Source organism: Mya arenaria, chromosome 3, assembly GCF_026914265.1.
Source record: "Mya arenaria isolate MELC-2E11 chromosome 3, ASM2691426v1".
Lineage (NCBI taxonomy): Eukaryota > Metazoa > Mollusca > Bivalvia > Myida > Myidae > Mya > Mya arenaria.
In genome coordinates this window covers 86,138,403-86,151,205 of record NC_069124.1, presented here as the reverse complement: position 1 = coordinate 86,151,205, position 12,803 = coordinate 86,138,403, and the positions used below count along the sequence as shown (strand labels likewise).

Genomic DNA, 12,803 nt, shown 5'->3' with positions numbered 1-12,803 from the left:
TTTACCGTTTCTGCAAGGGACATAATACTGTCTCCTAGTAGGCAAATCAAACCAATCGGTTACCTCCCTTACAAATGATCCATTCGGACAAATAAACGGCCAAAACAATGCCGATTTCCAGCATGGAACAATCAGAACTCCTGATGCTCTATCAAATGACATTTTCTTGAATACATGTGTAATCATTGTGATCGGGGGCACAAATAGACCAACCCAAATTAGCCCATGCAATCTTTCATGACATTTTGCGAGCAGTTTTATTTAAAAACTTACTACTTTTGATAATCCTTGCGTATAACATAGAAATGCCTTTCCTACCGAATTTGAAATATTGTGAAAATTAATGTATATACACTTTTATATACAGTAAGTACTTGAATATGTCGGTAGTATCACACCATTTACAAACTGAATATTGAATAATAAGTATATGAATTCCTTTTATATCGAACACATTTTACTGACATACACACGGACAGACTCCATAACGCTCCATACGCCTCATCAATGAACTTAAAGCCAATGGCTCTGCCATAATTATCATAATTTGTAATGCTTTGCAGATTTAACAGCATTGCTTAAAATCTTTCTCTTTCAATTCAGAGCTGATTGAATTTTATTTATAATACTTATCTTTTATGTTGCCTGTATGGTCACAACTATGGGTGACGCTGTCTGGTGATATTATAACAGAAAACCCCAACAGTCGAGGGAAATACACCGGAAGCGTGGCACGTAAACAGGCGATGACATCAACCCAAAAAAGTTGTCACGAGATGACCAGCTTGACAAGCTCATGCGTTCACACCCACGTGGTTGAACCGCGAAATCCTGTAGCCCCGACTTCTTTGTTTTGCATCTTTCTCCAACGTGTAGCTCGCAAAACAGAAATAAAATGTCACCTAAAAATTCTTTAATTATATGTCAACGAAAAACACTCTTTATAAGTAAAACTCGAAGCACTAAATATGAAAATAGCGGAAATATTTTCTCTAGAACAAATTTATCGATGCTTTTAAAAACAATGACATTTTCTCACTAGTAACACAATACATATGAACTGAATAAACTCATCATTTCTGAATTTTTCACTTTTCTACTACGTATATTGAATAATTATGATCATACATGTAATTCGTAATATCATATAAATCCAACAAACATATTTTCAATACGACTTACCCTCTGCACGAGGATTTAAACCATGCTTTATACGGCCTATTCAGTAAACACGGACTGCTGCATACTGCCCGGTACGACCTCAAATTTAACAATCAATTGAATCGATGTGAACGGATCGGTTCCCCAAAGCTGAATGCCTTTACATTCATATTCGCACGAATTCCTCGTGCTTATCAATCGCCACCTGGCGGTTATTACATTATAAACAAGGGAAATTAATTTCCTTCTAATTCGTTTTACTCAAACGTAGGAAATTATATTTCTTTCTCATTTGCCATATTGCAAAGCTAAGTGACAAGAAGGAATTCTTTTCAGAGATTCCGATGTTGGATCGATATGGTAGTGTTTTAATCATATTTTTATTACTCATTTAAATTTCTCACAATTAACTTCTCGTCATTAACTTGTCATAATTATCATCTCTAATGCCCATATCAACTAATATCGGTCATGCGTTAAAAGGGATAAACGGTTTTTTCACACCTTATCAAATTGCCTTTTAACTGACATTGCAATTTTTACAACTTGCGAAAATTTTAAAACCTGGCAATTGTTTGTTTATTTTGGAACACGCGTTCGGGAAAAAGTGTGAAATTGTGACCACGAGGGAGCCATAAGGTTTTGTGCACGATTTGTGTACTTGGGACCAAGGATATTGCTCGACTGCTCGACATAATTAGGTTTCGAGGCAGCGTGGGTATATTTTATATGAAAATAGAAGGAAAAAAGTTCGGGACCAAGCTCCGACCTCGAGGGAACGCCGGTTCTCGAGCGACCGCTTGTTCGAGGGAACGCAGTTTCACTGTAAAATGTTTAGTGCATTTTTTATTGAAAATATATATTACAGAATAAAATGTGCCAAAAATCATATTAAAGGGTGTTAAAACTAAGATACTGATCGATGGAACTCTTCAACAAATGTTGATATATGCTCAAATAGAGTCATTTTGTCCACAAAATTGAAAAGCGTTAGTAACGCGAATCAGCAAAAGACTGTAGCAAGATTTGTTAATATACCTTATCTCGCAGTTCTACTAATGTAGTTTCCATAAATGTTAAATATCCGTTAACTTATGTAATTGTCTTAATGTGCGATTGAATATGGCATCATTTTTCTATTTTTTCTTGACTTTACTGGTTAGGGTTCCCTCCCCACTACAGCCTGTTTTTTATACTTTCATTGTATTTTACAGCAATTTCGGTATCAGAAAAATACTAATTGTAATATCAGTCGTTTCAGATGCATAAACGGGAATGCATGAAATAGTGTATGAAATGGTGATCCTGTGCTAGAAATATTTAAATGCCATACATATATTGCCCCAAAACAACGCGTTTCAGACAAAGTTGTTCGGTCCCTTTAGATTATATACTACTTATTCATTTTCATATACACTTTGAACAATGCACACAGGCAACACTTTATAATTATAAAAAATGCCATTTCTAGTGTTTCACGTATAGGACAACCACATATTTCTTTTAAATACAGTTCAAATCCCAATTGATTAAAACAATAAAAAAGGCATATAGCGTTTTTCCTAAGAAAAATAACTCAACTTAAAGTTGAGCACCGTTAATATTTCAAGGAATCCAAATATTTATGATTTGTTTTTCTCTAAGTGCAGGCATTGAACTGAATTTAAACTATAACAACTATAAATTTTGTACATCACTCAGACTTAGATAACATTTAAGTATCTGAAGTATCAATCTTAAATATAAGAGGGCGTCGTAGACTACAGCCTGGTTCATCCTGATGTAAATGACAACATTTTTTTTTGTGATCCACATGCATGTTTTCTCTTCTATTTTTATCGCGCCGACCTGATGCTATGCATCATTTCACATTTGTTCTTGATGTCATTGTATTGCATTATTGAACGAATCAAAACAAAAATCCCAACAATTCATTGACTACCTAAATTTCAGAGCACCGTATAAGTGAATTCTTTTTCTTGTTATACAAAACAAGTTTCTGTTTTGCTCACATCTTGCATAAATGCATTTAAATCACATACTAAAAACTTTTGTAAGATGGTAATGGAAACTCTGGAAATATTTAATTTTTGGTTATCAACAATTCTTTAGATTCATTTCGTCCTAAATTATATTTACAGAACATTCTCTGGTGTGTGAGGTGTTTCGTTCGTACTTAATCATTCTTTTGTAAAATGTGGGCATGAGTTTATAGGAAAACGGTAGGTAAAACCTACTTATCTACTTCTACTTCGTTACTGTTTAGGGCATTAGAGCATCGCAGGAAAGTGACACCATCAAAGCGGTAAAAACCTTATATCGTATTAGGCATATTTACAATTAAAATTGAAACAAACCAACGTCTGTGTTGCTTAGGCTGTGTATGTCTGCAGAGCAGTGCTGAAGCCGTCTACTTTCCAGTATCGAATGGAAGCAGTTCTTGTATTGTTCGTAGATGGCCGGAGTTCAGAGTAGGCTTTGTTATGTCTCATGGTAATGCGCTGGAGTAACATAGCCCGGAATTGCAAAAGGGTGCTAACTGCTTTATGGCAATGGGTTAGTCTTTTTTTCTTACGTATGTGTTGAGATGGTTGCCAGTTCAAGTAATTGAGGATAGATGTTACACTCTCTCGATACGAGTAGTTCCAAGTGACAAATCGGGCTCCCTTGCGTTGGACTTTATCAAGGGATTAAATATCCTGCTTAAAGTATTGGTCCCAGAATGAAGAGTATTCAAGATATGGTCGTACTAGAAGGTTGAATGCTTTCTTGAAGAATATATATACATATATATATATATATATATATTTATATATATATATATATATATATATGTCTCATCAGTAGGTTGAGCATTTTTTTTGCTTTTCCTAAAATGTTGCACCATTATGAGCTTTCCATGTTCAATCTGATGTATATTCGACCCTGAGGTGTGGATGATCTATCTTTTCACATTTACTTGTTAAATGTTTTATACTGTTGCGGGAGTAAATAAATGTTCAAAATCTGGTAATATGGCTCTTGTTGAGATATTTTACAACGTGTTTAAATAAGTGATCACATTGTACGTACGGATAATCCCTAATTTACTGATTATATCAAAATAATATACCCTTTCGGAATTACGATTTGACGAATCATACTCGTCTTATGAAGATGAGCATTAACGTATTAAATGTGTGAAATTTACCATTATACTTCATTATCTTCGGGATGATTTTAACTTTAAAATTATGAATCATCTTTCATTGACTGGTGATGTTTCAATGTTTCCCTGCTACGGTGCAAGTTATATGCGCAGGATTTATGAAATCTACTTTGCGTTACTCACGGCAACAATTAAAATGTACGTACAAGTATACTTAACTTATTAATGCATTTATTTTCACTTGTATTGGGTTGTCTCTCTTTCTGTACTCTATTATTTAAATGTTATGTACTATTTTTTCACTATTTTTACGAAGGAACTACAATCGTTGTCAGGTCTGAAAACGATGCAATACATCGATATTCTTTCTTTACTCCAATACTAGTCATTTACTTAGCCACTTATTCAGTGGTTGTTTGACCTTGATCCCTGTGCCTAAAGGTACAAAGACTCGATAGATGCTCAAAAGAAACGTATACATGTTAACGCATAATTTTTTTTAACTGGGACATGTATTATTATTATTATACCCCATTTATATAGCACTTTTATCATAAAAACATACGTTCAAAAGTGCTTAACAAACAAATATAAGTATATATACAAAAACATATACTGTATAGAAAGAATAAGGCAGATACACATGATAAAAATAAACACTACGGCTACATACAACCAATCTTCAGAAGGTATTAAAAAATATAAAAGATAAGAAGCGATACTAAAACAGTACTTAAAAGACACGGGCCGAGTAAAATTAAGTGTACACACATCATAAACTGTTCTTAAAAAAATAAATAAAAAAATGAATAAATAAAAATAAACAAACGTTAAAAATGACAGGTTAAGGATAACTGTGTATAATGACAATTAGTTCCCATAAATTTCAATGAAGAAGTGTGTCATCAGGGCTCTTTTAAAACAAGCATACGTGTCACAGTTCCTTATTCCTCTTGAAAGAGAATTCCACAGCTTTGAGGCAGCAGTCAAGAAACTTCTGTCACCATACATAGCAGTCCGACTTCTTGGTACTTGTAGTGTTATAGAGTTATTGCTTGATCTTAGGTCGCGTAGGGGTCTATATACCTCTAACATGCTTTTGATATATTCCGGTGATTGGCCATGCAAGACTTTGTATGTAATAGAGAGTGTTTTGTAATGAACTCTGTAGTGCACAGGTAGCCAATGAAGTTCTTTGAACACGGGAGTGATGTGATTGTAACGGGAAGTCCTCGTTATAATGCGGGCTGCTGTTTTTTTGAACATTTTGCATTTTGTTCATCACGGTCTTAGGTATGCCATTGAGCAGCACATTACAGTAGTCGAGTCTTGATGTGACTAGAGAGTTCACAAGAGATTGCTCCAAGATTTCTGACGCATGTGGTTGGCTTTATCTCAGAGACTCCAACATTAACATAGATATCCGAAACGAGATTAGAATTGCGTTTTGATGTAAAAAGTATTACTTCTGTCTTGTCTGCGTTCAGTTTTAACATTTTGTCATGCATCCAAGACACAATATCATTGAGACAGGCCTCAACACGACGCAATGCCTCGACCTGGGAACCCGTATCTGTTGGTTCAAAAGATAAGTACAGTTGTGAATCATCGGCATAAAAATGATGCTTAAGTCTATGATTTCTACAAATGTCACCAACTGGCTTGGTGTACATGATATAGTTTTTGGGTCCTAAAACCGAACTTTTGGGTACGCTGTAATTCAATAGTACTGGTATTGACAGTACACCGTCAATACACACAGTCTGGTAGAGATCACTAAGATATGAGGACATCCATGCGAGCGGTTTTCCTGAAATTCCGAAATGATGCTCCAAGCTATTTAAAAGAGTGTTGTGATCAGTGGTGTCAAAGGCTGCAGACAGGTCGAGTAGAACAAGTACTGTGACTTTGTTTTGGTCAAGGGATTGGAGAATGTCATTCTGGACTTTGATTAAAGCGGTCTCAGTGGAGTGGAGCTTTCTATAGGCAGACTGGTGTTCCTCGTGTAGGTTGTTCAGTGCAAGATACTGTTCCAGACGGGCGTCAACTACTTTTTCAAGAACCTTAGAAATAAAAGGAAGGTTTGAAACAGGCCTGTAATTCTTGAGTGTGTTCTGATCGAGTCCAGGCTTTTTTAAAAAAAGGTCTGATACGTGAGCTTTTAAAAGACTTTGGTACGTACGCAGTTTCAAGCGAGACGTTGATGATCTTTGCCAACACAGGTAATAGTTCATCTATGCACATCTGCAGAAGCCATGTTGGTAGAGGATCTATTTCACACAATGTATTTGGGGAACGTAAAAGGATCTTCTTTACCTCTTCTTCTGGAGCTGCCGTAAATTCTACAAGTTGGCATACAGTTGATGGTTGATTAACCACTTGCGTACCTGAGAAAGTGTCAGTCTGATCGGTGTGTGTAGTTATTTCACTACGTATACTTTCAATTTTATCGATAAAAAAGTCACTAAAGTCCTGAGCCAGTTTTTTAGACTCTTTGTTAGAAGGCAAGACCATGTCATTCGAACCTCCCAGTAAATGTTTGGTTATCTTAAATAAACTCTTGTGATCTCGCCCACATGATTCTACCTTGTCCGAGTAATAACTAACACTAGCCCGTCTAAGTAACTTATTCACATATGCACATTGTTTTCTGTATATTTCATGGTCAATCGTGAGTTTAGTTTTAAGCCATTTACGTTCTTTCGTCTTAAATGTTTGGCATCATGAAGGTCTTCTGTATACCAAATACATGTAGGTCGTAAAACGATCGTTTTGGTCCGTAGTGGAGCATGTTTATCAATTAAAGATGATAGTTCATTTGTGTATGCATTCACAAGCTCTTCGGCATCAGTGGATTCCAAAATGGCACTGAGAATGTCTGATTCCATAATGTCATTCCTGAAAGAATCCACGTCGATTGAGCGTATTTTTCGATAGGAAACTGTTTTTCTTACAGGGGCTGGTTTAGCAGCCTGAACGGTAAAGGTAACAGCATAATGGTCTCGTGCCACTTTACTCGTGTTGTCAGAAAGTCCAGGATCTGTGATCGCTACATTTGATACTATGTTATCTGTATCCCTGGTGATGACAACATCCAGTGTGTGGCCGCCGACATGTGTTGGTCCATTAACATGTTGCTGCATGCCACATGATTCAAGAGTGCTGGTGAACTGGTCTGTTGGAATGTTAAGATGGAAGTTTAGATCTCCTACTATCATAATGTTCTTGTCTATCGTTGCATATCTGGCATTTGTGACCATAAGCTATCATTAGCTATCATTAGAAACCCCATTCATAATGGCTACTATATTTTGCCAGTACACGAATTATATGCATTATTGTTTGGTTAATTGTTAGACAACTGGTCATGTCACTGTTTTTTATATTTCGTGAAAGTGCTAGCGCAAATGACATCTAAGCATACAGAACAAATACACAGCGAATCTGTTCGTTTCAACGCGATGGCATCGACATTGGAGAGGGATCGAAATACTGTCTGCACTTCTAGTAAATAAAATGTTGAAATCAGTGCAATTAGAAACCCCATTCATAATGGCTACTATATTTTTCCAGTACACGAACCATATGCATTATTGTTTGGTTAATTGTTAGACAACTGGTCTTGTCACTGTTTTTTTATATTTCGTGAAAGTGCTAGCGCAAATGACATCTAGGCATACATAACAAATACACAGCGAATCTGTTCGTTTCAACGCGATGACATCGATATTGGAGAGGGATCCAAATACTGACTGCACTTATAGTAAATAAAATGTTGAAATCAGTGCAATTTTTATATTGAAAACAAATATATATTACAGAATAAAATGTGGCAAATATCATATAAAAGAGTGTTAAAACTAAGAGTCTGATCGATGGAACTCTTCAACAAATGTTGATATATGCTCAAATAGTGTCATTTTGAAGTCCACAAAATTGAAAAGCGTTAGTAACGCGAATCAGCAAAATACTGTAGCGAGATTTGTTAATATACCTTAACTCACAGTTCTACCAATGTAGTTTCCATAAATGTTAAAATATCCGTCAACTTATGTAATTGTCTTAATGTGCGAGTGGATATGGTATCATTTTTCTATTTTTTTCTCGACTTTACCGGCTATAGAGTTCCCTCCCCACTACAGCCTGTTTTATATTCTTTAATCGTATTTTACAGCAATTTCGGTATCAGAGAAATATAAACTGTAATATCAGTGGTTTCAGATGCATAACCGGGAAAACTCATCTTTGGTCCCAACACACGAATACACATGTAGATAATGGTATTACAGTCGTGCAAACTGCTATTTTATCCGACATAAATATAGCAAGACACACGTTTTTTCTCATTGTTTTATGTTGAAGATAATTGGAATAAAATAGTTAATATTTCATTTAATATTATAGAAAAACGTGTAATTTTCTCTTGATTCCATACAACATCATACTTACAAATATCAACAATTACTGTATTAAAGCAGGAAATTACAAAATAATGACATCATTTAACCGCGTGAGACGTCATCATTTTGAAGAAAGAAAAAACGTTTAAGGTTGTGACTTTTATTGAATATCGTTTCCATATTCATATTCAAATACAATGGAGGTTTACACGTGCCACTTACAGTCTCATTTTTTTTCAGCAGATAACCGACTTGTCACTAGAACACTGTATTGGAATATAATGAAGATATTGCATTTACGATTGTGTGTAATTGATCTCGTTATGTTCCAGTAATTAAAATTTTATTGTTTAATTTGACCGACACATTGATGTAGAAACGTCAAATATTCAAAATATTTCAATCTATTTTAGTTAAACGATCGTAATGCAGAATAACTTCATAATGACTTCTCTACGAAATCTTCATCAATATCAAGGTTGATAAAATCTGTATAAAGGTTTCAAGGCTAAGACTTTATTGAAATCATTGTTTTCTTCTATCTTTCGTGTACAAAGATGTCATTTAGTATATATTTAAAAGAGACGATACTCTAACAACAACAGAAACTGCTTTTGTTACCATTTATCACTATAGATTCAAAAGGGACTAAAATGAAATGACAGTTTGCTTTTATGGCTTTTATTTTAACTTTCAATAAATAATCAAATATATGCTACATGTACATATCACAATAACTGGCTGGATCAAGTACCTCGCCCATTTCGTAACCATATTGCACATCACTGAGTAAATCTGCAAAGAAAAACAATATTTATATCAACATAATTCTTACAGCTTCTAAAATAATGTCATGATGATAAAAGGATAACTAATCATCATGATAAGATACATATTTTGAATTTAATGATTATCAATCATAAGATGATAAAGTTAATTTGTACAGTTAGTAAACAGCCATCCTTATTGCTATGCTATAATGCTTAATCACAATTGAGCGATCTAAAATGAAAATATATTTATATATACTTACAATTTTCTCTAATGACCGCGAACACGACGAGGGCGACCGCCGTATCCGGTAGGGAAGACAACAGGCTTCTTTGGCATTGCTGGTTTATGCATAACAGGCTGTATGAAAGCACCACCTCCGTTAGAAGCCATGCCGACCGTCTTTTGAGCGACGTGAAGTGACTCCTGGGCAAGTCGCGCCGCAGCCTGATTTGCGAAGGGATCTCCCATAGATACCGCTCCTCCAGATCCCATGTCAACAATCCCAACAGCATTAGCAACTGAATTCTTTGCAAGTCCGTGTCCTACTTCAGCAGCCAACCTATCATGTCCCACACCAGCAGCCCCACCGGCTCCGACCTTGTTTACGTTGTGGACTACTGATGCGCCACCAGCGGGTCTTATCATATGTCCAAAGCCATTTAACTGACCAATACCGGACTGAGCCTTATTCATATCGTGAACAAAGTTTGATCCTGACGTTTGTCCAAATAAATTGAATTCATTCATTCCACCTGACTTGGCAAAATTGTGGCCCGCATCTGCATTACGGCTGATATGGGATCCTTGGTTCATGAAGCCATTTCCTATGTGCACGCCAGAGGCTTTTGCAAAATCATGGCCCGCCTGTGCTTCTGCTTTACGGTTGATATGGGATCCTGGGTTCATGAAACCAGAGCCTGTGGGCACGCCGGTGGCTTTTGCAAGATTGTGACTATTTCCAATATTGTGAGAAGTGAGTCCATGGTGGTCAACACGAACAGTACCAGAAGAAAATCCGACACCATAACTCGGTTTACCAGCGACAATGTGTCCGATACCGCTGGATGATTTGATCGTGTTATGTTGAAATTGCATTTGCTTTGCGATGTTGTGATTAAAAGGGTCTACTCTTATTCCACCAGTACCAACGGAGGTCGATTTAGCGATGTTATGGGTAATAGGGTCAACACCAATTCCTCCTATATGACGTCCAGACATTGCGGACTGTGCAGACATATGGAAAACATGATTGACGCCGATTCCATTTCCAACGGAAGACTTGACGATGTTGTGCGACATCGGACCAACGCCGATACCAGTTCCAACGGAAGCCTTCACCATGTTGTGAATGTTATGAGTTTCCTTGGTAGCTTGGCGACCAAATTGGTTGCCACCTGACAGCAACCTATTGAAATCCGGCTCAGCACCGTTTCCCCAAAGACGTCTTTGACCGAAGACACTGTTCTCTACTCCAAACAGTACAGGCTTAACAACTGGCTTTGGGTGATAAGGTTTTGGACCTATAGGCTTGGGATGAAATATCGGGTTCTGATCGAACACCACTGGTTTCTTCACGACTGTTCTTTGTCTGCCTGAGTATGTGCCTAATCAAAAGAAAACACGTTGGATCAATATACAATCAGAGCCTATATAACATGCAATAATGCGCATAACTGATGGCAATGCCAATCAAACAGTGTAATAAAACTTTCGTTTAATTGGTTTGAAATGGTAATGATATCCGCATTTGCACGCTATCAAGACGCTATTGATTACATGTTATGAAAAATACTAAGCGAATAGTATCATGCAACGTTAACTAGTAAAACTAAAGAAAACAACAAATAGTTCATACCCATTAGCGATAGGCATTGCGCCACGGAAACGAAACATAATAACGTTTGTAGAAGAGTCTTCATGTCTGCGGGATACCTCTATACAGTTTCTGGAGGAAAAATGGGAGATTGTTTTCTTTTTTTATATAGAGTTGTTAACACATATTCAACAATGCAAACTAAGATTGGTAGATATTTACATCATGTGTTAAACTCAATATTACGCTAGTGCCATTCGATGTACAACTTTTTGTTTGGAAAAATGAAAAACGCACATGTTTTCAAAACATGAGATTTTGGAACGAATGGCAATAATAAAAGCAAACAAAACATTCTACCTAAAGCAGGCTGTATCAAAATTACAAAAAAAACACCTACCTTCGTTCTAATGTGTATGATGAATTTGTATTTCCGTTTTTGTTAGTTGATTGATAAATTGTAAACTAGCTTTTATAGCTATGTTATAGTGGTTTAAGTTTTCAATCCTAACCCTTCTCCGTCTTAGTGTTTCGTCTGAAGAGTCTGGTATGTTTTCGTATTTATAAGCATTAATAAACCGCAGTTGTTTCATAATAAAAACATAACCGCTGAAATTTTCGACGACACAAATGTCAAAATTAACATGATCATTGTCTAACTATACGCGAAATATCGGTTAGGAAAGCTTGAAATCGCAAAGCGTGGGTTTATTTCCAGTGATGTGATTGATCTCTGTACGTTGGAATTTTCGTTTGTTTCACGTTGTCTGACGCATGTGTTCTGCGAGCTAATCAGTAGGTGCATTGCATACCAAAAGACGTCACTGAAATTTTAAATGACAAAGTAATACTGAGCCACAATGTATCGGTTAACGTGATGTTTAAACGTATGTATATAGAAAAACAACATTGAATGATGATGTTGAACCTTTACGATGCGGTTAAGCATCACCTATATACTGTTCATAGTATTTCGCATTCAGTTAAAACAGAGTTTGATTTAAGTATAATAAAGCTCATTGACATGCTAATTCTACAGTAAAATGAGCATGTACCAAACATTTACAGTGTCACAACAAAGTAACACTCGAAGTTAACTTCAACCATCATAATGTCTGTCAGTAGTATGCCATAAACACCACTTTCATGCCGGATTTGAAAACAATAGCAACTATCACCCAGGAAAGTAACTTTGACGATCACCGTATCATTCTTTTTTAAACAAATAGAGTTTATGGAATTGCATAACTATTGAAATATCACTAACAATATTTTTGAATTAGAAGCCGATTAGTTTAGAATGTACTGCGCACGTCAAATTTCGATAATCAGGCTCAACGATTTTGTTTAATTCATCTGTTCAGCTTTAGTTATTATAATATTATTTTCATTACAAAAAATGAAAGGTTTTTATGAAATACAGTTATGCATTCAGTATATTAAAAGGTAATTATTCTTCTTTTCTTCAACCAATTTTTTTCCGGAGTAGAACTAAAAAACTAATCGA

The 12,803-nt window shown here is 35.9% G+C and overlaps 1 protein-coding gene across 1 annotated transcript; it reads right to left on the bottom strand.

The window, feature by feature from the left end:
- Nucleotides 1-8,853: 8,853 nt before the first annotated feature.
- Nucleotides 8,854-11,833, bottom strand: LOC128228342 (uncharacterized). Its single transcript, XM_052939602.1, has 4 exons — nucleotides 11,697-11,833; nucleotides 11,339-11,428; nucleotides 9,743-11,087; nucleotides 8,854-9,504 (listed from the first exon to the last, which is right to left on the bottom strand). Exons 2-3 carry the CDS (start codon nucleotides 11,400-11,402, stop codon nucleotides 9,751-9,753), a joined length of 1,401 nt encoding a protein of 466 aa, XP_052795562.1. The 5' UTR covers nucleotides 11,403-11,428; nucleotides 11,697-11,833; the 3' UTR covers nucleotides 8,854-9,504; nucleotides 9,743-9,750.
- Between the last annotated feature and the right edge of the window lie 970 nt (nucleotides 11,834-12,803).